This window comes from Acinonyx jubatus, chromosome C2 (genome assembly GCF_027475565.1).
Source record: "Acinonyx jubatus isolate Ajub_Pintada_27869175 chromosome C2, VMU_Ajub_asm_v1.0, whole genome shotgun sequence".
NCBI classification, from domain to species: domain Eukaryota; kingdom Metazoa; phylum Chordata; class Mammalia; order Carnivora; family Felidae; genus Acinonyx; species Acinonyx jubatus.
Genome location: NC_069384.1, coordinates 146,193,280 through 146,218,408, shown reverse-complemented (window position 1 = coordinate 146,218,408; position 25,129 = coordinate 146,193,280). Strand labels below are relative to the sequence as shown.

The window sequence follows — 25,129 nt, the reverse complement described above, 5'->3', positions numbered from 1 at the left end:
CTGTCTCCATTTCACATGCCAGGAAGCTGAGTGAGGCCAGGCAGGGGAAGGAAATGATTTGAGGACATGAAGTAAAGTAGCTGAGACTGAGCCAATTTTCTATCATTTAATCTCCATTTAGGGAATTGGGGGTCAGGGATGAAGTAATAAGATACCAAGCCCTGTGGGCTGCAGTCCGGGGGAGGGGGCAGGAGGAGGAAAGCAGGAAACAGAGAGCAACAACAAGTAACAGATGTGCTGGGACACAAGCTGTGTCAGGGGAACCTCAGGGGAGGAAGCCCATTTCTGGCCAGAGGCTGGAATGGGTGAGATCCAGGAAGGCCTCCAGGTTGGCAGTAAAAAGCAAGCAACTGTACTTTCCAGACAGTTCCACTGGAGAAAGTTGGTAAGGCTGAATTGCACTGGATTGAACATTTGGGATCAACTGTGGCAAAATTCAAATGTTAGGTGCAAGGAGGTGACAGGGAACCAGAAAAGTGAAAGTATGACAGGCAAAAGGTCTGGTGAAAGGTCTCTGGCAGCTGGGTGCACCGAGGGCCAGGCAGGCCTGGTGTGCAGAGTGCTGAGTCATAGGAATGGCAGTGGGGCTGGGGAAAAGAGGACAGTTTCGGAGGCACGACAGAGGGTTGAACTGACAGAACTGGGGCCTGACTGTTTGTGGGTGAGAGTGGGGAGGAGATCCGGTTTCTCCCAGATCTGTCCTGGGGGATGGGGCGGGTGGTGGTGTCCGGAGCAGAGGCAGGTAGGGTAATCCGGAGAAGGAGGTGGTTCAGGACAGAGGTGGGGAGACAGATGCTGAGTTCTGTGTGGGCCAAACTGAGCCAGAGGTGCTGTGGGACCCCAGCGGGGAGATTGAGGGTCTGGAAGTAGGAGAGAGCTCTGAACTCAGCTGTGGTTGTGGAGACCACAGGAGGGATTGAGACCACCCTGAGGTGGGAGTGTGGAGGGGAGACAAGGGCACTGGGGGGGGGGGGGGGCTTGAATAACTCCTATGTGAAAGGCAGCGTTTCTCCAGACCTGCTCTATCTAATTCAGGAGCCACTAGCCACATGTGGTTGGTGAGCACTAGAATGTGGCTAGTCTGAAGTGAGATACACTGCAAGGGTAAAAAGTACATACCAGATTTTGAAGGCAACACACACACAAAAAGAAATTAAAAAATATATATATATATATTTTTTTTTTACTAATGTTTTATATATATATTTTGTCCCAATGTTACTAAAAAATACATATTTTACTAATGTTCTTATATTGACATATTGAAATGCTAATATTTTTGACCTATTGGGCTAAGTTAAGTATATTATAAACATTAACTTCACCTGTTTCTTTTTACCTTTTAAAAAAATGTATCAACTAGGAAATTAAAAATTACACATGTGGCTTGCCTCGTATTGCTTTGGACGAACCTGAATTCCACAGGATGTGGAGTAAGCATTGAGGAAGATAATACAGTGAGGTGGGAGGGTGGAGGCTAACATTTGCAGGACACTGTGTTACTCATGATGACTGGTTTCTGTACGGCAAGACTCGTCAAGCTATGCCATCATTTCCCCAACTAAGTTTCCCCCAGATTTCCCCTCATTCCCCTGGACTTCATATGAGAGGAAGGTTCTGCGGAACCCACGGTGACAGACGGTGTTTCAAGAGAGAAAGATAAGCCCATCAGGTGGCTAGAGGAAAACCAGAGAGCAAGGAAGGCGACTAGGACACAGGTAGGAGGTATCACAGAACCGGAGGCGAGGGTGGGGCTTCAGAGGGGTGAGAGGAGGCGGAGACCCTAAGGGAGCCTCCCTGGCCAGGCCTGCGGCCCCCTTGGCGGAGCTCACTTGGCAGGACGCAGGCGGTAGCGGAACCGCACCTCACGGCTCGGCTGTGTGGTGCCAAAGCCCCAGCGCCGGGGGTCCACAGGTGGCACAGGTGTATCAGGATCCACCAGTTCCAGGTCAAAGTATGTGACCATGAGCAGGACAAAAAGCTTCATCTCACTGAGGGCCAAGAACCTCCCAGGGCAGATGGAGACACCCGAGCCCCACGGCATGGTATAGTGGTGGATCTTCTTGCCTGACTTGTAGAAGTCCACTTTGCGACTACCGTTGGGGTTGAGGAAGCGATCGTATTTGAAGGCAGTGGGTTCCGGGTGGATGTCAGGATCCATGTGCACTGAAAGATAAGGGAAGAGGGCCACGATGTCTCCACTGCGGAGCAGGTACTCCTGTCCACTGGCCATCTTCAGCATATGGTCACCGTGCACCACTCTGAGGAGGGTGGGTGCGGTTCCCAGCCTTAGTGTCTCCTCCATCACGCTGTCCAGCACTGGCGTGTGGTGCAGGGCGCTGATCTCCACGCCAAAGGATTGCCTAGCCTTCAGCTTGGCCTCCCCTAGGACTTGGGCAGCCTCCTCCCTCACAGCACGCATGGCTTCCGGGTGCTTTAGGAGGAACAAAAGGGCCCAGAAAGAATTAGGCCCCGTGTTCCCCTGAGAGGCCCAGAGCATCATGAAGTTGAACTTGTCTTGCATGGCTGGGGCCGTTCCCTGCTCCCTCAGACACTGAAGCATGTAGGAGATCCAGTTGCTTATGCCATTCTTCTCAAGGTTGTGGTTCACGGACAGCATCCTGTGGAAGAGCCGCTGGAGCCGGGCCACTTCTAGCCACTCCCAGGGCCCCAGCAAGGAATAAACAAACCTGGGGAACAAGAGATCAAACTTGCGGAACTGGACAAATAACTCCTCTGCCTGTAGCAGGTCCTGCTCCTGGTTCTTCGTACAGCCAAATAAGCTCAGGTAGCCGGCCTTGAACAACACATTGTAGCAGAAGTGGAAGAGGCCGTCTTCACGCCAGCAACCAGCATCCAGACTCTGGCCCGTGGGCCCCAGTATAACCAAGGACAGGCTGTCCAGCATGGTTTTGTTGAGATCCTCCAAGCCATCCCCCATGAGGTATTTGGTGCTGGCAGAGTGTATCATCCGGTGGTCTCCCTGCATGGAGCGGTAGCCAAATACCTTTAACACCAGTTTTTCTGCATATTTCACAAAGTCTAGTTTTCTCTGTGCATCCTTGAGGATGGAGCCAAAGGAGAGCGGGTCCATGACAAAGGTGAAGTACTGGCCCCCTAGCTGCACTGTGAACACATCTCCATGCTTGGCCCGCATATACTTCAGGAATTCAAACATATTCTTCCGGAAAGCCATGGCATGGCCCAGCCAGGGTATGAAGCCCTTATCCAGAGGGGGCTCCTGGGGTCTGCGTTGCCGGAACAGCCCCAGCAGCCACAGGCACCCCACCACGGCCACCAGCAGGGTTCCCAGCACCAGACCCCAGAGCACCATGGCTATGCTCTTCCAGGTTGAGCTCTGGACACACCGTTCTCTAAGTGCCAGAGAGCTTTTGAGAGGCCTTGACAAGCTGGGGGTGGACCTGGACCTTGCCCTGTGGCAGTAAGTTATACCAAAAATCCCTGGCAAGACAGTACCTAGGAGCAAAATGTTCTCCTAGATTTAGCACTTGCTGCAACCTCGTCGTGTGGAAGGAGGGGGTGGGACCAGAAGGAAGCCCAGAAAGAAGCCTCTCCTCACCAGCTTTAGGCTTTGCTGTAATCTTTTCAGACCCAGCCCCAGAATGGTATCTACAAAGCTCTCATGGATCCCACCCCATCCCCACGATTTACTGACCATTCACACCTGTATTTTTTCAAGGATTCATTTATTCGTTAGTTTACTACCTCACTCAGCATAAATTCAACACTCATTTATTAAGTTTCACATTTAGGGGTGTCTCAGTGGCTCAGTCAGTTAAGTGTCCGACTGTTGATTTCGGCTCAGGTCATGATCTCATGGTTCATGAGTTTGAGCCCTGTCCTGGGCTCTGCACTGACAGTACGGAGCCTGCTTAGGATTTTCTCTCTCTCTCCCTCTCCCTGTCTCTCTGCCCCTCTTCCACTCTAAATAAATAAATTAATTAAATTAAATTAAAAAGAAAAGTTTCACATCCTGTCCGTTCCTCATTATTAAATGACCCAGAGAGCCTCCCAGACTGATGACTCTTAAAGCAGAGGTTCAGACTACCATCCCTCAGCCTCTGGACTGGAGCCCTACCCCTGGCCTAGTTTGCACACTTCTCTAGCAAGAAAGACAGATTCGGAATCTTGGAATTATGAAATGTCAGAGATGAGAAGGACTTCAAACCAATCACTTTATTTCATGATAAGGGTGTAGTCTCAGAGTATAGTGGGAACTTTCTCTCACTGCTGTCCTGGCTTGGGTGAGGTGAGCTGACCATTTAATGGGGGCCTTTTGTGAGGTGTCAGGCTAGGTCCCTGCCAGCAGGCCCAGGAAGGAGAAAGTTCTGCCATTGACTCTAAGGCCATTGTTGCAATAAGGTGAGGTTCAGACTCAATTCAACCAGTTCTAGTGACCTCAGGTTACTCTTTAACTTCCTAATTGATTGGCAAACAGGGACTTTGTCTCCTCTGATTTCCACATGACCTCTTGAGTTCCCTTTGCCTTGTGCCATTCCCCTCTGCAGGGAGCTGGAAATGTCCACACTCTGCCTCCATGAAGTCCTCTCTGATTGCTTAGGGAAACCACAGCAAGTACTCAGAATTATCCACTCTCCCCAGCCTGAATCTGCAGTCAGAAATTGTGGGCCAACATGCATAAGCTAAACATTGTTCCCCAGTTTTTAATGGATGGCAGCACCATGTTACATTCATTCTTACCTTGATTCATTTCATTCCCTCCCTCCTTGGAACAGTCCCATATATCCATTCAACAGATATTTACTTGGCACCTACTGCCAGAAATTCTGCTATAACCAACTTTGAATGAGACAGATATGGGCCCTGCTGCTCCCTCAGAAACTGAAGCACGTAGGATATCCAGTTGCTTATGCCATTCTTCTCCAGGTGGTGGTTCACAGAGAGCATCCTGTGGAAGAGCCACTGGAGCCGGGCCACTTCTAGCCACTCCCAGGGCCCCAGCAAGGAATAAACAAACCTGGGGAACAAGAGATCAAACTTGCAGAACTGGACAAATAACTCCTCTGCCTGTAGCAGGTCCTGCTCCTGGTTCTTTGTACAGCCAAATAAGCTCAGGTAGCCGGCCTTGAACAACACATTGTAGCAGAAGTGGAAGCAACCAGCATCCAGACTCTGGCCCGTGGGCCCCAGTATAACCAAGGACAGTCTGTCCAGCATGGTTTTGTTGAGATCCTGTCCTCAAGCCATCCCTCATGAGGTATTTGGTGCTGGCAGAGTGTATCATCCGGTGGTCTCCCTGCACGGAGCGGTCGCCAAATACCTTTAGTACCTGTCTAAGGAAGGGAAAAATATATTAAATCATTGCCCAGAGAAGTATGTAATTACAATTGTGTTAAAGGTAGCAAATGAGAGGAGCAGAGCGGAAAGTGGGGTGGGGAGTCAGGAAGGCCACACTGATTAGGTGGTAATTAAATGGAGGCCTGGGGGAAGGCAAAGTCTGGTCAATGCGTGTTGTATGGTGGTGGTGCTACAGGTGAAGGTCTGAGAGCTTTTGGGGTGTGCCGCCCAACGTACTGTAGCAGCGCCGTTCCAAGGAACGGGGTGCACACACATTCGGGGCCAATGTGGCTGGAGGGCTCAGTGGAAGCCGAGGAGTTTTCAGCACCGTGCAGGCTGGGCAGGCTCAGCGCGAATTTGGGCTTTAACCTATCGCGCTGCACTCAACTCCTCTCACGCCAGCTGGTTCAGTCCACCTATAGCCACCGAAGGGCGGTCTGATGGAGGGCAGCGATCACCGGCTTTGACAAGGGCAGAGGCTAGCCGGCCCCAGCGAAATCGGCCTATGCGGCTGCCCTCACAACCCTCCCGAGTGGCCGGGGGCCAGCTACCCAGAGCAAGCCCCAGGAGCCCAGCGGCACGCCTCACCATCCCCAAATAGGGTCGCAGCTCCGCAGGAGGGTGGGACAGAGAGTTACACAGGTGAACTCAGAGCCCTGGAAGGACCAACGACACGCAGAGATGGCCTCCGGGCGTGCTAGAGCGGGCGCGGGCCCAAGCGCGGGAGGGGCGGTGACGCACTTCCGCCCTGGCAGTCTCTGCGACGGAGTCTGTAGGGTGGTGTGTGGGCAGTCCTCCGCGCGGAGGCGCTCTCTGTCCGTCCGTCGGCTGGGCTTCACGTAGAGGTGCTGTGTGGCTGTCAGTTCGTCTGCGGAGCTGGTCAGTAAGGGCGTGGGGCTGGGGGAAGGCGTGCGGACAAGGGCTGCCTCCTTCACTGCCACCGACGAGCTCGCTGAGCGTAGCAGCCACGTGGGTCCGTATTCCTGAGACTTCTCACCCCGGAGACCTGGCAGGAGCATTGTTTCGGCTGTCCTTCAACATTTTTTTGTGCTCCTTTCTTGCACACCTCGTTTGCCCATTCCGTGGTGGGCAGGGGTGGTGGGCTGTGGTTTGAGACCTCTAGACAGCGCTCGAGAGGGTCTCTGGTCCAGTCTGGTCTCATGTCTTTTCGTTCCATATATGGCCCAGAATTTTGAGCAATCGTGCACCCATTGGAGGGTTCCGTTCACCTGCTGTGGTTTGTATATTGGGATTCTCTTTGGGGTGTTCTTTATTTAGTGCAGCTGTACTGGCTATTCTCTGCCTCTTGTTTGCCCTTTGTTCCAATGCTTGATGGTATTCACTGCTCCCTCGGTGCCTCCTGCTTCCTGCCCACTACCTCACCCGCAGAAGTCAACAACAGTACTGTAGAAATGGAGATGCAGGGGGCAAATTGTTTCACTCTGCCTTTAGATCAAATAGTAGTCTCATTTGATTTTGGGCTGAACTTGTTTATGGCTTCTCTTAATTCCTAGCTTTCAAGGTTTCTTATTTTTCTAGGAAGAGAAGGAAATACCTCCACAGCAGCTGGATTCTTGACAGCCTGGCCCCAGGTTAATTATTTTACTCCTAGTCTGTATCACATATACCAAGTGTCAGTGAAGTCAATGAGGGACTTAAAGGGCAAACTTGGGTTCTTGTTACAACTTTGTCACCAACTCATGACATGACCCAGGACATTTCAGTTTACCTCTCTGGGCCTTACTATTATGCTGTGTAAAACAGGAAGCTAAACTTGAGGTACTTGCCAGCAGTGAGATGCCATTATAAAGATATTGGGCTGTGCATTTGCTAAGAGACTTAGATGAGGGAATATAGTGGGAGAAGATGGAGGGATAGGATGGGAATTGGATTGATTGACCTTGAGCACCTATCCTGTTCATGTCTCTGTACTGGTCATCCCCATTGTGACTATAACCATCACTATTCTTATTTTGGGAATTTACCATGAGCCAAGATGCTAGATGCTTTACATGTATTAAGCAATCTAATCCTCATCGGCCTATGGGGAAGCTCCAAGACCACCCTAACATTCAGAGAGTCCCTAGAAGAACTAATGGGACTTGGCATATGGTTGTACTCCCAAGATTTATTACAGTGGTGTACTAAGGATATATAGCCAGATCATAAGGGAAAAAGATACACAAGAAGTCTGAAAGAATCCACATGCAAACTTCCTAAAGCTTTCTTCTTGAAAGAATAAATCAGAAGAGAAATTACAAAATACCTTGTGATGAATGAAAATTAAAACCAACATACCAAAAACCATGGTATATAATGAAAGCAGTGTTCAGAGGTAAAATTATAGTTATAAATGCTTACGTTAAAAAAGAATATCTCAAGTCAATTACCTAAGTTTACACAGTAAGGAATTAGAAAAGAAGAACAAGCTAAACCCAAAGCTAGCAGAAAGAAAGCATAAAGATTAGAGCAGAGATAAATAGAGAATAGAGAAAATCAGTGAAACCAAAAGTGGTTATTTGAAAAGTTCAACAAAATTGAAAAAACTTTAGCTAGATTCACTAAGAAAAGAAGGAGAGAAGATACACATAATGAAAATCAGAAATGGAAGTGGAGACATAGCTACTGACCTTACACAGATAGAAAGGATTATAAAAGGGCATTTTAATAATTTTATGTCAACACTACCAATAATTGTACATCAACAAATTAGATAACCTAGAAGAAATGGACAAATTCCTTGAAATACAAATAACCTAAACTGACTCAAGAAGAAATAGAAAATCTCAACAGACCTATAACAAGTAAAGAGATTAAATCACTAATTAAAAGCATCCCAACAAAAACAAGCCCTAAACCAGATGGCTTCATTGGCAAACACTATCAAACATTTGTTGTTTTTTAAACTTTTTTTTTTTGGTAATCTCTATGTGGGGCTCAAATCCACAACCCCAAGATGAAGTTGCTCCTCCAGCTGAGCCAGCCAGGCGCCCCTCTACCAAACACTTAAAGAAGAATTAACACCAATCCTCAAACCTTTACAAAAAATTTAAGAGAGAACACCTTATAACTTACTCTGGGAAGCCAGTAGTACCATGATTCCAAAGTCAGATAAGAACATCACGTGAAAGAAAATTTCAGGCCAGTATCCCTTATGAACATAGATGCAAAAATCCTCAAAACAAAATATTAGCGGATCAAATACAATAGCATATTAAAAGGATGATTCACCATAAGCAAGTGGGGTCTATATCAGAAATAAAAGGGTGGTTGAACACAACATCGATATAATACAACATATTAATAGAATGAAAGAAAAAAACCCTACATGATCATCTCATTAATGCAGAAAATTCATTGACAAAATTGAACATCCTTTTATGATAAAATATTTTAGAAGACTAAAAATAGAGGAAAAGTTCCTCAATATGATAAAGATTATTTATGAAAAACCCATAGCTATTATCATACTCAATGGTGAAAGATTGAAGAATTTCCCTTTAAAATCAGAAGGCACAAGACAAGGAGACCCACTTTCACTGCTGCTATTCAACAGTGTAGTGGAAGTTCTAGCCAGAGCTATTAGATAAGAAAAATATAAAAAGAGCCAAGTTGGAAAAGGAGAGCAAAAACTATATCTATTTACAGATGACATGACCTATTTATAGAAAATTCCAAAGAATTTACAAGAGAACTACTAGCATTAATAAATTCAGCAAAGTTACAGGGTGCAAGATCAACACAAAAATCAGCTGTGTTTCTATGAACCAGCAGTGAACAATTCAAAAAGGAAATTAAGAACACAGTTCCATTTACAATACCATATAAAAGAATTAAATACTGAGGGAAAAAAATCTAGCCAAGTTGGTGAAAGACTTGTATACTGAAAATACAAAACATTGCTGAAAGAAATTACACTTCTGTAAATTAAGATGGAAAGACATTCCATGTTCATGGAGAGGAAGGCATAACATTGTTAAGAAGTCAATACTACACAGAGTGATCTATAGATTCAACACAACGTGATCTGTAGATTCCAATAGCATTTTTTTTTTTTTTTGCAGAAATGGAAAAGCTGATCCTCAAATCCATGTGGTATTTCAAGGGGCTCCAAAGAGCCAAAATAATCTTGAAAAAGAACCAAACTGGAGGATCCACTTCGCCTGACTTTGAAAAACTACAAAACTATAGTAAAAAAACCCCACTGTGGTACTAGTATAAGAACAGACATATAGACCAATAGAATAGAATAGAGAGTCCAGAAATAAACCCTCATGTATATGGTTAATTGATTTGCCAAAAGGATGCCAAGACAAAGGGGGAAAGGACACCATTTCAACAAGTGGTGCTGGGAAAACTGGATATTACATGCAAAAGAATGAAATTACACCACATACAAAAATTAAAGTGTATCAAAGACCTAAACAAGATCTAAAACCATAAAACTCTTAGAAGAAAACATTGAAGAAAATCTTTATGACATTGGATTTGGCAACAGTTTCATGTATATGACATCAGAAGCACAGGCAACAAAAGAAAAAATAGGTAAATTGGATTTCATCAAAATTAGCTGTACAAACCCCTAACAGGATACACCCAAAGAAATTCAAGTCCAGACACAATGTAATCAAACTTCAAAAATCTAAAGACAAGGAAAATGTTTTGAAAGCAGCTAGAGAGAAACAGCATATCACATATAGAGAAACAACTCAGATGACCTTGGATTTCTTACCAGAAACCGTGAAAATCATTTGCAAGTGGCACAAAGTTTATCAGGTAACTGATGAAAGAAAAGAACTGTTAATTCAGAATTCTATGCCAGTAAAAATATCCTTTAGAATGGAAGGTAAAATCAGCATATTCTCAAATGAAGGAAAATTAAGAGAATTGTCACTGGCACACCGACCCTAAAGTGATGGCTAAAGGAAGTTCTACAAACAGATAAGAAACCGTAAAAGCAGGAATCAGGAGCCTGCTTAATATTCTCTCTCTTTCACTCTCTGTCCCTATCCTCCATTCTCATTCTCTCTCTCTCCCTCTCTCTCGGAGGAAAAAAAAAAGAAGAAGAAGAAGCTTGACAAATATGGCTGGACTGCCAGCCACACAGTTCAATAGGAAACGAAACTCTGAAGCACATAAGTCGGGGTACTGGACCTGGCAAGTCCTGGAAAATAGACTGAATGGATTCCCTACCTTCATATGAAGAATACTGCTGGGCATAGACTACAGTAGACATCCTTTCAGGATATGGCACTACCATTTTCCACAAGGCATATGTGGACAATACCATTCAAAGATTCTTAGATGACCTATGTTCCATATTAACTTCCCCAAACACTCCCAATAAGATAATAGTGGTACTTTTATAGATAAAAGTACAACAGTGGACAACTACCAGGGACATTAGCTGGACCTTTCATGACCTTTATCATCCCCAAGAAGCAGGTGCTGTTAAAAGAGAGAGTGAACTCTGAAAAACTGAAAAAAGATAGTTGGACAATCAAGCCTAAGCTTTTAGTGGTGTACAAATTAAGATAGTCTGTTAGGGTTCCAAATGTGATAATTACCTAAAAGAGTACCTCCCATTCAAGCATAATGTCTAATTATGAGGTTCAAGAGTGGAAGAAAGCCCTAACTGGCTGCAGGAAACCCAAACCACATAATAACCCATATAACTCTATTTTTTCCCTCCTATGCCTATCCCTGGAAAATTGGACTACTAGAATTTGAAAGTAGGAAAAAAGAGCTGGGGACTTGGAGACTGGAACTTAGTGTATCCCCTCACCCCACCCATGCTTGCTGGATTTGGACAATTATAGATAATGATCATAATGATCATGAATTATAAGGTGAAAACTACTAAGGTGTTTTGGCATGGCCCACATGTCAGGGGGTGGGAGATATTCTAGAATGTTCTAAATTATAAAAGAAAGGAACTTCTGAGCTAACTAGGGATGAGTCTAAGCATATGGTGTGGGTTAGATATGGAGAGAATTGGGGGAAAGGTGCAGTGATTGTTGCAGAGACTAGTTGTAATGGTCATATGGCTGTGTAAGGAGAGAGACAATCCTGGTTGGTAAGAATTAGACCCTGGGAAATCAGGGGCAGAGGGAGGGACCATGAATCTCTTAGCTTTTGTCTGTAGGATATCTTACCAACTTAACCCAAGCTTCCACCATCACCACCCTCAATTTGACTACTGACCAACAAACAATCCTAATTTAAAGACTCTCAGAATCTCCCAACAGCCACTGACTCCAGAAAGAAATACTCTCAGCAAGAAACAACAGAATAAGATGAACTTTCTGGACATTGAAATGCCTCCCTTTAGCCTTATCCTGTTATTGTTGGACTTTTTGTACATTTTTCACAGACTACTGATTGTTCTAAATTCTCTAGCATGAGTGGTAATGGAGATTGTACTACCTGGATTGTTTGCTGGCCAATTTAGGTGGGGTATGTGCCACTTGCCTCACTTAGAATAATGACACATTTAGCTGGCTTGGCTCTGCATGAGGAGCCTGACTATGGTCCATTCTCTAGTGGGCCTGGTTCTACTACTGTGTATCACTATCATGGTCACTTTCGTCTAATGTTGCCTAAGACAAATGGAATGTATTTGATCCAGGCCTTTAGCATTACAACTAATTAGAGCATCTGATGACTTACATGGTAGCTCATGTTCCTGAGAATCTTTATGTGTAAAAGTTGAGAGGTCTAGTTGTAGGGGAATGGCTCCACCGTCGTGCCCTGGCAAGTTTTCACATATCTATATAGTCCATGCAGGCAAAGCCTTGAACTACAGTTACTCTGAGCCATGGCAGATCACCCTGTGATCCTTCTAGAACATGAGAGGATGAGAGGAGCTTTATTGGCCTTCAATAAAGTGGCCATCTCCCACTCCCTTCCCTATCTCTTATGGGAGGCTGTCATGAGATAATTTCTCATTGCTTCTAAGATTCTGAAGAGGCATGAGGCTTTCTGGATGTAACTGCATACTGTAACTGCTTAGCTATAGTCTAAAATTGGCTCCTCACCACAGGTGTTGCTGTCATCGAGCCCCTTTTTGTTTTGGTGTCATTGTGTTTGGTGTATGGGACAAGGAGCTGGAGACCGGCATGCTTGGGTACTCTTTCTTCCTTTTGCTGTTTGTGTAAGTAATACATTGTATGAATCTAAAAGTGGCTTATTGTATCTACTGGCTGAGTCACTTAGGACATGGCCTTGACCTTGCCTGCTGCTGTGTGTTTAACAGGAAGAACAATAGAAACAGTAAAAATATATGGGTAAATATGATAGACTATCCCTCTCCTCTTTAGTTTTGAATCAAAACACTGGTCAGAGCCATAAGAGACCTTCCTTATGGTCTTCCTTAAGACCATGACTTAATAATCAGGTATCTGAGGGCTCCTTGTTCTGAGCCAAAACTCCCATAATTGTTTCGCACTCAGTGCAGTTTTCTCCATTTTTTCCAAAGAAAATCATGGGAGCATTTGTTGTGTGCTCATCTTTCCTAGTGATCTGTCCTAGGGTAAGGCTCACTGCTTCCTTCTCAGTGCTCGTGGACTATTCACTAGTGTCCATTTGTGAGCTTCTTCTGGATCCTCTTAGAAACAAATAAACATACCTTGGCGCTCATCTGAGGTCTCCTTTGTTCCGTGATTTTTCACAAGTATGGTATCTGTAAGCTTTCAGTACCTGGGGACCTAAAAGGAATATGAGCCTCTAGGCTGGAATTTCTGTGAAGCAGACATCTTCCTAATTTGTTCATCCCAAGAGACTACATGTACAAATGGAAAGTGGACAGACCATGTAGAAAAATATAACTCTGACCCGCAGTCTGTAACAACCAGTCCAGGAAGCCAACCCATTATCTGTAGTTACCAGTCTGGGAAGTCAAACTAGTATCTGTGGCAAATAGTTGGGGAAGCCAAAATAAACCCTGTAGCAGTCAGCCCCACACGGCCAGAATTTGATTAATATCCTCTCCCAACCAATCACATAAGATGCTTTGCTTCTGGTTAGCCCCCCAGGCCAACAATCTCCAATCAGAGCATACCTGAAGTCTCTTCCCTGCCCCCCCCCCCCCAACTATAAAGCTTTCTCACTTCTCTGCCTGACTTAAAGCCTACCAAATGCAAGTGATGGTGGTTGACTCCCTTGCTTAGAGCAAGCTCTGAATAAACAGCCTTTGCTTGCTCTCATGTTGGTGGTCTTTTATTTCCACAATTTCATTTAAAGGTTTAACTTCCCCGACATGCTATGTGATGTTAGATAAGCCATCTCCTCTCTTTGGGCCTTACTTTCTTCAACTGAAAAATTGTTTCAACATTTATTCATTCCTTTATTCGACAGATATTCCTTGGCACTTAAAGAAGCTGGGCCATAAGAGTTGCTAGACATTGGGTGAATATTCGAGGCACAAAGTTGATCAAGGACGTTAGTTGCTCTCTGGGAATGTAGAACCCAGTAAAGGGATGCGGCTATGTGAAGTATTTGCTGCTTCATATTAGCATCCGTCCTACAAGGGTGCAGTGCAATACCGAAGAAGAGTGGTCAGTGGGAAGAAGAGGGCTGGGAAAGGATTCCCAGACAAAGCCACCCCCCACGCCCGCTTCCCCGCATTGCCACAGCAGCGCCCTGAGGCAGTCGGTGTCTGTGGGAGAGCTGGACTCGCTCTGCCCTCCCTGTTTCTTTGCGGGGGCCAGAAGGGAGGACCACAGAGACGTGGCGCCCTCCACCGTCCTAGAGAAGCCAGAGTGGCAAGAGTGCAGCAGCCTCCACCTCTCCGGTGCGGAGCGTGGGGAGCTGAGCGTGGGACTGGCCGGGGCGTGGAGCCTGGGGCTTGCGCGCCCGACTCCTGGGCCGCTATATCAGGCCCGCCCCGGTCCGGAGCGTCCCTTCCCGACCCCGGGCAGCCCCCAGTAAGGCCTGGCGCGCGCTCGCTTCCCGGGAGGGCGGCCCTGGCCATGGCGGCCGCGGCCCTGGCGGGCGGCGCCCCCTTCGGCCCTGCACTCGAGCTGCTACCGGGACTGCGCGCGCCGGCCCGGGCGCGCCCGGTGAGTGCGGGGCCGGCGCTACGAAGCTGGCTCGGCCCTGCCCGGTGCTCTAGGTCCAGAGAAGGGGCGGAGGGGGCAGTGCGGCGGCCGGGAAATCGGGGTACAGCCCAGAGTGGAGGGTCCGGAGGAACAGGCAGGGAGCAGAATGAATTCGACATCCCCCAGACTTGCGCCAGCCGGGGAAACACACGTGCGGCTGCACAGGCATGAGCCAAATGCTGGGGAGGAGGTGTTCACAGAGTGCTGTGCGCAGCGACGAATGTCCAGAATTTCCATATCACTGGTTTTAAGAGAGCTGGTTATGTTTGAGGTGGGTCTTGAGATGAATATGAGGTTGCTGGCGCTGGAGGGAGGAACTGGATCTCCAGGCAGGGGGGGAGGGGGGCTGCAGGTGCAATGGCACAGATTGCAGGTGCAATTTGGGCAAGGAAAGGGTTTGGATTCATAACAGGATGGTGACAGGATAGGGGATGAGGGTGGCGGTGCAGGAGATGATCTTTGGCATGTAAACTGGGTCTCTGAATAGTGAATGGAATGGTCTGCGTGCAGAGGATTTGGACATTTTGAGGTAGGTGAGGGTGATCCGGCCCCCCAGTCTGAGCCCTGGAGTGTCGGGTAAGTCTCTGTGGGGACTTTGTAGGGCAAGGACTGATGTGAAATGGAACAGAGTCAGCCCCTCTATAGTATGGAGATTGAGATCCTAAATGAGGCAGTGGCTGGGAATTATAAGTAAGTCTTGATGGCTCTCCATTAGCACTGTTTATGTTTCTTATGGAGGAAAGTGAGAGAGAAGGTGTAGAAGGTTGGGCCTCCCAGAGATACAGGAAAAGGGGACATTAAGACTGGGAAGTGGGGAAGAAAGAGTAGGGTGGGGTGTTTTAGAGAGTGTGTTGGAGGGGCAGAGTGCAGGGAGCAAAGTCAGTTTGGATCTGCCTTTTGAAGTCCAGCCTCCAGAGCAACCTGAGTGTTCTCAGGTGCCCTTAGCTGCCTCTTTGGCTAGTGGCAATGACAGGAAGGAAGAGAAGAGAAAGAATCTCACACAGGGGCAGCAGGGGTAGCAGGAGTGAGGATAGAAGGCAGTGTGGTACAGTAAGTAAGAGCCCGAGAGTCAGACAGGCCTGACTTCTGTCTCAGTTCTGTAACTCTGAGCCTCGGTCTCCTCTTCTATAAAGTGAATCTGATACCCTCCTCATAGGCTGTGAGGCGTACAAAGTAATATATGTAAAGTTCTTGGCATGGGCTCAAATGGGTAAATGGTGATTGTACTTGTTATGAAGGGTTGGTGACCTCTGGAGGAGGGTACATTGTGGAGAAAGGATGGCACCTAGGGCACACATAGTTGTTCTGGGCACAGGATGGAAAGGGGAAGCTTGCAGAGACTCATGAAAAAGGTGATGTGGCAAAGTTAAGATGAAGGAATGTGAGAAATTGATGACTGATCCCTCATATCTTTGTAAGTAGGAGACGCAGATCCGCTGAGAGTTCCCTTAGACATTCAGAATGCAGAAACTCAATGGGCATCCCCTCCAGTACCACTTGGTGCCTCATCTGCCCTACTGTAGGCCTGGGTCTGGAATTGTCCGAGGGCATTTAAACACCTGTTGTTTCAGGAGTCAGTGACCTTCGAGGATGTGGCCGTCTACTTCTCTGAGAACGAATGGATCGGCCTGGCCCCTGCTCAGAGGGTCCTGTACAGGGACGTGATGCTGGAGAATTATGGGGTTGTGGCTTCCCTGGGTAAGGGTCTTTCCTTTTGGACTCTGCTTCTGCCCTCCAGAGTTCCCTGGCTCCTCCTTCCTCAGAAGCTCTGGAGTCTTTGATAAGCCTCACCTGAGTGGCAACTTCAGCCTCTTGGATTCTTAATGAGCCAGCCTCAGCGGTTGCTAAGAAGTGGGAAGTCCTGGTGTAAATTTGGGCCTCACATCAGCCTTTCTTGCCCCAGGGTGGGAGCTAACTCTCAACTCCTGTGCTAATGGGTACAGTAGGAAGAGAGCAGATTCCTGGTGTCCCACCAAACCCTCAGTTTCCCACCCGCTTAGTTTGGGAGACCCAGCCCAATACCAAGCATCCTGATGCAGATGTCTGAACTTGAGAGCTCTAAGAGAGGGAGAGAACAAAAAAGCTCAATCTCTCAACGAGTGGAATCATCCGTTCGCTCACTCAAACTGTTGTTGAGCACCTCTCGGTCTAATTCCTGACCTTTGTCAGCCTCCTGGCCCTGCTGCCCTGGGTCTCCTGGCCCTTCCCCTGGACTTTCTTTTCTCGCTTTCCCTGGTTAATTCCCTTCTTTCCCTTCCTGCCCCTGAAGACAAAGCCTGGGAGGAGCCTTGGGATTGCTCTATGTCACCCCACTCACCTGCCTGTCCCATTTCCTCCCCCTCAACCAGCATTTCCATTTCCCAAACCGGCTCTGATTTCCCAGCTGGAGCGAGGGGAAGCGCCCTGGTGCAAGGCTCCTCAGGGAGCTCTGGATGGAGAGTGCCCGAGGGGCGTCTCCACAGGTGAGTGAGGGTACATGTGCCAGTCATCTGACCAGTTCCCTTGTCTTGATCTTTACAGTGTAGTAGGTATGTGTTCTCTTAACCTAGTGCTATAGATACCAGTGGGATTCCTCTCCTCCCCCCCTTTTTTCCTGTGTCCCCATGGTTTTCCCTCTTCTTGAGTCTGTTCACCCTGGCTCCTTTTCATTTACCTCTTTTGCCTCTTCCTCATTTCCACTGTTCTTATCATGGCCACCATTTATCTGTTCTCCCTGACTTTTCTGTTTACACTCTGAGGTGGCCTTTCTACTTTCTCAGCCTGCTTATCATCTTCCAGAAGAAGATTCTGACTGCCCTTTGGGCTATCATGGTCATCTTTATCATTAGAAATGAAGAAGTCTGAATAATTCTGAGCCATATACTTCCAATTCAGGGATTTCTGGTGGGCAAAGCCCTGGCATTCCTTTAGGAACATAGGGCTTTCCTGTTCCTAATTTGCTAGTGACAGCTATGCCCCTTATGGCCTCCCTCGCACCATTCCATCTTCTTCCTACAGGAGCTCTTCTGTGGGCACAGTGGAACTTGAGCTGTGCCCTCAACTTCCTTGTTCTCACAGTTCCTTGCTGTGTCTGGCTGTCTTTCCAGAGTCTTAGGATATCCTTGATTATAAGTAACAACCCAGTTCAAACTGGCTTGAACAAAAAAGGAATTTGCTATTTCATGTACGTAGGAAGTTCATAGATAGAGTGCAGCTACAGCTTGATCAGTTTCAGTCTCTGCTCTTTCTTGTCTCCTTATATGCTGCCTTTGCCTACAGCCTGGCTCCTCTCGTGGCTGTAAGGTGATTGGTAGTTGTAACCAAGGCTCTGCTGCTTCGTACCTAGGGAGAGAAATAGGGCAGGCCTCCCTCAGGCCTTTGGGATGTACCATCTTAAGTCTTATGCCAGCTCTAAACCAATCACTATGGCCAGGGAAATAGCATGCACTGATTGTCTTGGCCTAGACTGCCGATTTCTGAAACCGTCTCTCGTGTAGTGAGTAGGGCGGGCTAACCTGCTTGTCTTAGACCAGTAAGGGGTACACTAGGAACTGGAGTTGGGATCGCTCTCCCCCAAAAGGCAGGGCTCTCCATAATGGGCAGGGTGGGGGTAGGGGTTGGTGGTGCTGATAGAATGGATGTAGAGAGACAACTACACTGTCCTCTGCACTCTCTCAGGATCTCAGTGCTTACTCTCCCACCACCCAAAGGAATTTCTCGTCTTTGCTTTAGGCAGAAAACCAACAGCTAAGTCATTCCTTGAGTAAAACCCTAACTCCCTGACCTGCAGCAAACTTCCTTTGAGGACATGTCCCTATTCAACGTCCATTTTTGTCTTAAAGAAAAGAATACTCAGGGGACACACAGTCCTTGGCTTCAGCAATATAAAAGAGTGTCATTTGGAGGATGAAAAATTGATCTGTTTCTTAGAAGGCATTGGATGGGAGTTATGAAGAGACCAATCTTAGCTAAGCCTGAAGAAGAGTTTATTAGAGTGGACCTTTGCAGTTGAGGTGTCTGTCATTAGAATAAGAAGTGACTTCTGGAAATGGCTGAGTGAAGGCTGTGAGGCCATTTCTAATGGATGCCATGGAGAGATCCATCATTGATCCTTTGTAGAAAGAGAAGGCAATAGATGGACAGACGGGAAGGAAGCTAAGCTTAGAGGCTGTGGTTTCCCAACATAGCCTCAGGAATAGTTCTTTGCAGTTCAATCCTTTCCTAATTCTATTCCATGTGAACTGGAGTTCACCTCCTAGGGGAGGTGAAGAAGAAAACTTAGTCCCCTATTTTTTCTTGACACTTAAAAATGAGTGATGCGTTTTCATGTTTTAGGGAACTGATGGAATCGCATCTTCCCTGAAGGTCTGTTTTCTGTCCTTTATATTGTTAACCTCCTCCAGTTTCAGGTCATCTGTGTACTGATCTCTCCACCCACCTTCATTCTCCCTTACCACTTCCATCTCTGCTCCTTTCTTCATGGGCCCCACTCCTCTCACTGAGCTAGCCTTATTTATATCTTGACCCGGGCAGGATATCCATTTCTGAAGCCTGCTGCGATCTCCCATCTTGAACAGGTGGAAGAGCCGTTGAACCTGAAACTGCAAGGAGAGGGTCCAAGCCTAATCTGTACTGGTAAGTGAGGGGAATGAACACTTTTCTCCCAGGCACATGTTTTCCTCTGTCTTTCCTTTGTAAAATGTTAAAATTCCATTTTACCACGTACGTTCTAAATAAAAGACCTTCTCATCTTTTGGGATGAGCACTGGGTGTTACATGGAAACTAATTTGACAATAAATTTCATATACTAAAATAAATAAATAAATAAATAACCCTCTAAAAATCCCCAAGTCAACCATAAGAGGAAAGTTAAACTTTAAGCTTCCAGCTTTCATTTGGTCATCATCAATTATAATTAAATTCGGCTGTGTTGGATCGTAGGCTGTAACTGAACAGATGGCCTACTGGTCGCTATGGCCAACCAGTATTTTAAAAGAAAATGCTGTGTTTTATTCATTCTGTTAGTTTTTAAGGTGTGATACTGAAACAGAAGTGTGGATAAAACACTATGGGAACAAAGAGGAGGCAGTCTTTGCCCAGTTGTGTATAAAGTAGTTTGGGGAATCCCTTTTCATGGTGGACCTGGTGACTGGATTGAATGAAAAGACCACATTTCCTTTTAGTGTTGACAAGTATGAGAAAGATTCTCCTTATTATTCCCCACTATGTGTGACAAGTTCAGGTTCCTCAGGTATACCACAAAGGATTCTTTATTTCTGAACATGTTGTTTCTCATGTTATAAACTAGACTACCTAGAAGAAATTCTTACTTGTCTCCCTTAGATTCAATTAAACTATTCCTGGAGAGCTCCCTCTGTGCTTGGTCTGGTGCCTGGGAATCCTAGCCCTCAGGGACTCTGTCTAGTTTCTGCCTTTCTGTAGCATAAACTTTGGTTGCTTTCAGTGTGTTCGCCCTGTGGTGCCATTTTCAGCTAGGACAGGGCCACTGGGACATAGAGGTAACACTTGAAGTGCAATGGACGTATGAGTACCACTTGGTGATGCTATTTGCCCCATTATGGGTAATGATGACATTTGCAGCTTTGATTTCTTCTTTCAGAGGGTGTGTTGAAGAGTGAGAAAGAAGATTTTATTCTGAAGGAGGAAGGTTTTGAGGAGGCAAAAGACCACATGGTGCTGTCAAGTGGACCCCGGTGGTGTGGTTCCCAGGAATTCTGGTTTGGGAAAACCTGTGAGGAGGGAAAAAGCAGGTTAGGGAGGTGGCGCAACTACTCCAATGGGAAAAGTGTGGCGAACACTGCAAATGATGTTATAGAAGTGATTGTCAAAGATGAGATGATCTCAGGAGAAGATGGTTCAGAGAATACTGATGTTAATACTCACCTTGTTATACATGAGAAGATTCTCAGTGAGCAGGTATTCTGTATATGTGAAGAATGTGGCAAGTGTTTTGATCAAACTGAAGACTTTCACCAACATCAGAGAGTTCATAATGGAGAGAAGATCTATGGTTGTAAGGAATGTGGGAAGACTTTCAGTTTTAGATCACATTGCCTTGCACATCAGAGAATTCACACTGGGGTGAAACCCTATGTGTGTCAAGAATGTGCTAAAGCCTTTGTTTGGAAGTCAAACCTGATTCGGCACCAGAGAATACATACTGGAGAGAAGCCCTTTGAATGTAAGGAATGTGGGAAGGGCTTTAGTCAGAACACAAGTCTTACACAACATCAGCGAATCCATACTGGAGAAAAACCATATACTTGTAAGGAGTGTGGGAAAAGCTTTACTCGGAACCCAGCCCTGCTTCGACATCAGAGAATCCACACTGGGGAGAAGCCTTATGAGTGTAAGGACTGTGGAAAAGGTTTCATGTGGAACTCAGATCTTGCTCAGCACCAGAGGGTCCACACGGGGGAGAAGCCCCATGAATGTACTGACTGTGGGAAAAGCTTCATTTGCAAGGCACACCTTATCCGACATCAGAGAATCCATACTGGGGAAAGGCCCTATAAATGTAATGATTGTGGGAAGGCCTTCAGTCAGAATTCTGTTTTGATTAAGCACCGGAGGCGCCATGCTAGAGACAAACCCTGTAATTATCACACCTCTCACCTTCTTGAACATTAGAGAAGGCATAAGGGTGATGCTTGTTTATAATTCTTATGCTACAGGAGCCCCAGAGACAAAACGAGATGACTGTCCACGGTTTGTTATAACTCTAATAGTATTATCTTGCCCCTTCTGAACAGATACCCTGTACTCTAGCAAGATGGTCCCACTGTTCAACCATGTTCGTGCTAGGCAACTTTTAGTTGAGCATCTGCTCTGTCAGGCACTTGCTAACCACTTTACATACATTCTTTTGTTTTCCTTAATCCTGTTAAGGTAGGTACTTGTCCTCATTTTACTAATGAAAAGTCTGAGGTTGAAAGAAGTTGTAAAACTCATTCAAGGTTACTCAGCTAATATGTTACAGAATAGAGATTGAAATCAGGCCTATCTGACTCCAGAGTTTTCTGTTCTTTATTTGTACACATTTCTGCTTCTGTTCATTTCTATTTGCTCAAGTTTCCCTGGGCTACAAATTTCCCTTCCTCATCTAAGACCCAGCTCCTTTAACTGAACAGACCCCTGTTCCTCTTCTACTTGTAGTCAGTACTGTCCACATTGGTATTTAACTATGTGCTGTCTTATATTTTTCTAATGTCTCACGTGTGTTAGTCCAGCTAAATGGCTCTTTGAGGACCAATACTATTTCTTTTATGTTTTTCAAATTCTGAAACTTAACTTATTTTTTACTAGATATAACATGCTCATGATAAAAAAAAAGTTGAAATAGTTCAAATAGGTGTTCATTGAAAAGTACATCTTGTCACTCCTGTCTCCCAGTCTACCTCCTTAGAGACCATCACTGTTACTGGCTGTGTGTCTTCCTGGGCATATTCTTTCTATATACAAGTGCTTATTAATACTGCTTTCAACAGTCTACCTCACTGAAAACCATTTGATGTAGATGATAGTGCAGTTACATTGCCAACTCCAGAACTTTCTCTTCCTCAGAAGTTGTGGTCTACTTTGAGATCACCAAGATGACTTAAGCAAAGTAACTGAGAGTAGTCTGGGTTATGCACTTGTGGGAGACCTGACTGCCCTTGTGTTATAAGATAGGAATCTGGGACTAGGAAAATGTAAACCAAGTGGGAGATTTTTGTTTCCATAAAAATTTGTATAGCTGTAACCTTTCTGATTGCTCTACTATCCCAAATCTCCTTCCAGCCTGTCCCTTCTCATCACCATGATAGCCCACATCCCAGAGTAAGCTATATTATTAGAGAATGCTATTGACCACCTTCAAGGGTTAGAGAAACAAAGGCCCTATTCAGAGAAGAGCACTGGCCAAAACAGATGAAACGTACATTCCAGACTTCACCTTTAGAACCATTTTCAGATTGCAGTGTGCCTCTCTGCTAATTAGGCATTCTGCTTTAGAAGCTCCTAGCCAGGTAATATAATTGTTGACTAAGGAGCAAGGAAGAGAAGCCAGAGGCTGGCTTGGACTAAACTGGTTCCTGAAAATTACAAACATTAATTCTAGAGCCCCTGATTGCTGACGTAGTAAGGAGAACTTGGCCTAGCATAGTCTAGTTAGGGTGCCTCTACTAAGTAGGAAAACTTTTGTACCAAACAGAACCAGGAAATGGAAATGAGTGATGTGGACAGGCATTTGGGGGAAGTTTATTAAGCAAATAATCACTGAGTACCTGCTTGCATGTAAAGCACTATGCTTCATGCTGCATAAACAATGGTAAGTCAGATTGGTTTCCTGCCTTTCTGGAACATTAATGAGAGAGACCAAACAAAAAAATTCAAGTAATTTATTAAAGATTGCTAAGTGTTATAAAGGAAATGAATGGTACAGAGAGAGAGAATGATAGAGAGGAACCCTCTATATGAATAGTCAGGGAAGGCCTACCTCTCCTAAGAGGTAACATTAAACCTCTCAGAATGAGAAAAAGTCACATATATGAAGAATGGGGGAAGAACAGCAGGCAGAGGAACATCTCTGCAGACTCTGATGTGTGAAGGGTTTGGCATGTTCAAGACACCAAAAGGTTTTAGGTATAGCATAATGATCAAGGGTGTGAGGGGCACAAGTTAGGTTTGTAGACATAGGTGGCTCAGATCATTCAATTCCATCCCAAGTGAAAAGCTATTAGAGGACATTCAGTGGAGGAATGACATGTTTGATTCACATTTTGAGATGGTCTCTGGCTGCTGTGTAGAAAATGGCTTGTTAAGGGACAAAAGTGAAAGGAGAGGTCATATTGGAGACTGCTAGCAGTCCAGGTTGGAGATGAGAGTGGCTTGGAGTGGGTGGTGGTTGTAGAAATGGAGAGAAAATATATTTAAGATACAGTTTGGGAAAAAAATCAGTGACCTGTTAAAGGATTGGATATAGGAGTAACAGGAATTAGGGATCGGTTTCTGGTTTGAGCAGCTGAGTTAGATAGCAGACCATTTACTGGAATGAATAAGACTGGAATGGGAATAGGTTTGGGGAGGGAGAAATCGAGATTTTTGTTTCTGTTTTGGATTAACATTTCAGATATGTGTGAGATATACAAGTAGAAATTCCAGGTGGTGGTTGTATATATGGGTTTGAGCTCTGGGTTAGTGATATCTGGAGCTTTGCATTTGGGAGTCATCAAATGAGCAAAAGGTATTTTAAGCTGTGGGAAGAAATGAATGAAATCTCCTGGAGCTGCATTATCCAACACAGTAGCCACTGGCCAAATGTAGGTATTTAAATTTAATTGTAAGTTTTAGGTTCTTATCAGACTGGCCAGATTTCAAGCACACAATAACTATGTGGGAGTTGACTAGCATATTGGATAGTGCTGACACAGAACATTTCCATCATTTCAAAAAGTTCTGTTGGACAGTACTGCCTCCAGAGAATACAGCAAAATATGAAGACCCAGGATAGAGTCCTATGAAACACTGATTCAATATTTAGGGAGTTGGACAGGAGGAAGTGCCTGGAAGAGAGGCTAAAAAAGGTCAGTGAGAGGCTGGCAATATCACCAGTGGACACATTACACAGGCAGCAGTTGAAATAAGGTCGAATGCTTGGACCAGCGCTAAAAGGAGGTAATCATTAAAATCCTAAATGTCAATAAGCTCCCAGAGTGAAGCTGATGTGTATCCTAGATGACGTCAGTATCTTAAAATGGGAGAGAGACAGATAACGCATAGGAAGCAGAAACCACAGAAATGGAACCTGGAAGAGAAGAAACAGTTTGGACTTCTGGAGGAGCACCATGGAAGTTGACCAACCCTAGGAACTCTCCCTCAAAGATGGAAATGTTTGTAGGCAGAGTGATGGGATGGGAAGACAAATTTTAGGAGTGTCACAAAGAATTGCCCACATATGGCAAAGACACAGATTTCGGAGGGATTAAGAAGTAGTACGTAGAAATGGATGGCCCCTATCAAAAAAATTCCTAACTAGTCTTTTCCTTACCAGAGACCCAGAGACAGGCACTTGGAAGTCCTGAGCCTATATCAAAGACTGTAATGTGTGATGAAGGAAGCATAACATGGAAGATTTTCCGATTTGTAATAAGACTTTCCACACATCTTGAAGTCAGAAGAGGAATGATTAGTACTCATTTCCTAAATTTTGGAGACATAAAAAGGAAAAAATTAGAAATATAAGATACTTTCTGATAAATCCCAACTAGCAATATATTAAAATCAAGAATTGATTATGGTAAATTTTTATCTTCCAAATTTTCCAAAATATGATTGGAAAGTAAGGAAATATAAAAACAGTGTATAGAGTCATTCACATAGTGAAAATTAACTGGCCTGCCCAGAATCTCTGGGGGGAATGAATTATTAAATCCCCCCTCTTTTTCAACTCCCAGGTAGCTACAGAGTTGTCTTAGAAGCAACTCTGTTGCAAACCAGTGGTTGCAATTCTGAGCATGTCTTTGTCACGGCCAAATCAGGGTTCTGTACTATTCATCTCTTTGTTGGTTCCCAGCATCCATTCTTCTGACTGGGAACAGTAACCCAAATATTCTTTGGGAAAGCATCCTTTCTCAGCCACCTGGTTTGTGTCCACCCCCAACTTCATAAGTGGATCCTGGTTAGCCTAGGTGCATCAACACCCTATTACTTTGACCACAGAGCCAATGAGATC

General features: G+C 45.4%; 2 protein-coding genes across 5 annotated transcripts; one reads left to right on the top strand and one right to left on the bottom strand.

The window, feature by feature from the left end:
- Positions 1-92: 92 nt before the first annotated feature.
- LOC106966675 (5-beta-cholestane-3-alpha,7-alpha-diol 12-alpha-hydroxylase) lies at positions 93-3,634 on the bottom strand. The gene has a single exon (XM_015062811.3). The coding sequence runs from the start codon at positions 3,332-3,334 to the stop codon at positions 1,829-1,831; it is 1,506 nt and encodes a 501-aa protein (XP_014918297.1). The 5' UTR covers positions 3,335-3,634; the 3' UTR covers positions 93-1,828.
- Positions 3,635-6,093: 2,459 nt separating this feature from the next.
- Positions 6,094-21,416, top strand: ZNF662 (zinc finger protein 662). 4 transcript variants are annotated; one of them, XM_053221565.1, is made up of 5 exons: positions 6,094-6,198; positions 15,989-16,115; positions 16,766-16,879; positions 18,930-19,031; positions 20,018-21,416. In XM_053221565.1, the coding sequence occupies exons 2-5, from the start codon at positions 16,082-16,084 to the stop codon at positions 21,046-21,048; spliced, it is 1,281 nt and encodes a 426-aa protein (XP_053077540.1). In that variant the 5' UTR covers positions 6,094-6,198; positions 15,989-16,081; the 3' UTR covers positions 21,049-21,416. The 4 variants fall into 4 exon arrangements, with proteins under 4 accessions (XP_053077540.1, XP_026896624.1, XP_026896625.1 ...); XM_027040823.2 differs by lacking the exon at positions 6,094-6,198 and adding an exon at positions 13,737-14,378; XM_027040824.2 differs by lacking the exon at positions 6,094-6,198 and adding an exon at positions 13,929-14,243.
- The last annotated feature ends 3,713 nt before the right edge of the window (positions 21,417-25,129 follow it).

Bases quoted from the DNA above. Each gene is read 5' to 3' on its own strand.
- LOC106966675 (XM_015062811.3), bottom strand. From the start codon at position 3,334: ATGGTGCTCTGGGGTCTGGTGCTGGGAACCCTGCTGGTGGCCGTGGTG.
- ZNF662 (XM_015062805.3), top strand. From the start codon at position 14,524: ATGAATTCGACATCCCCCAGACTTGCGCCAGCCGGGGAAACACACGTG. The intron at 14,689-15,988 runs GTGGGTCTTGAG...CTGTTGTTTCAG, and splicing joins GAGAGCTGGTTATGTTTGAG to GAGTCAGTGACCTTCGAGGA. The intron at 16,880-18,929 runs GTGAGTGAGGGT...TGACCCGGGCAG, and splicing joins CCCGAGGGGCGTCTCCACAG to GATATCCATTTCTGAAGCCT.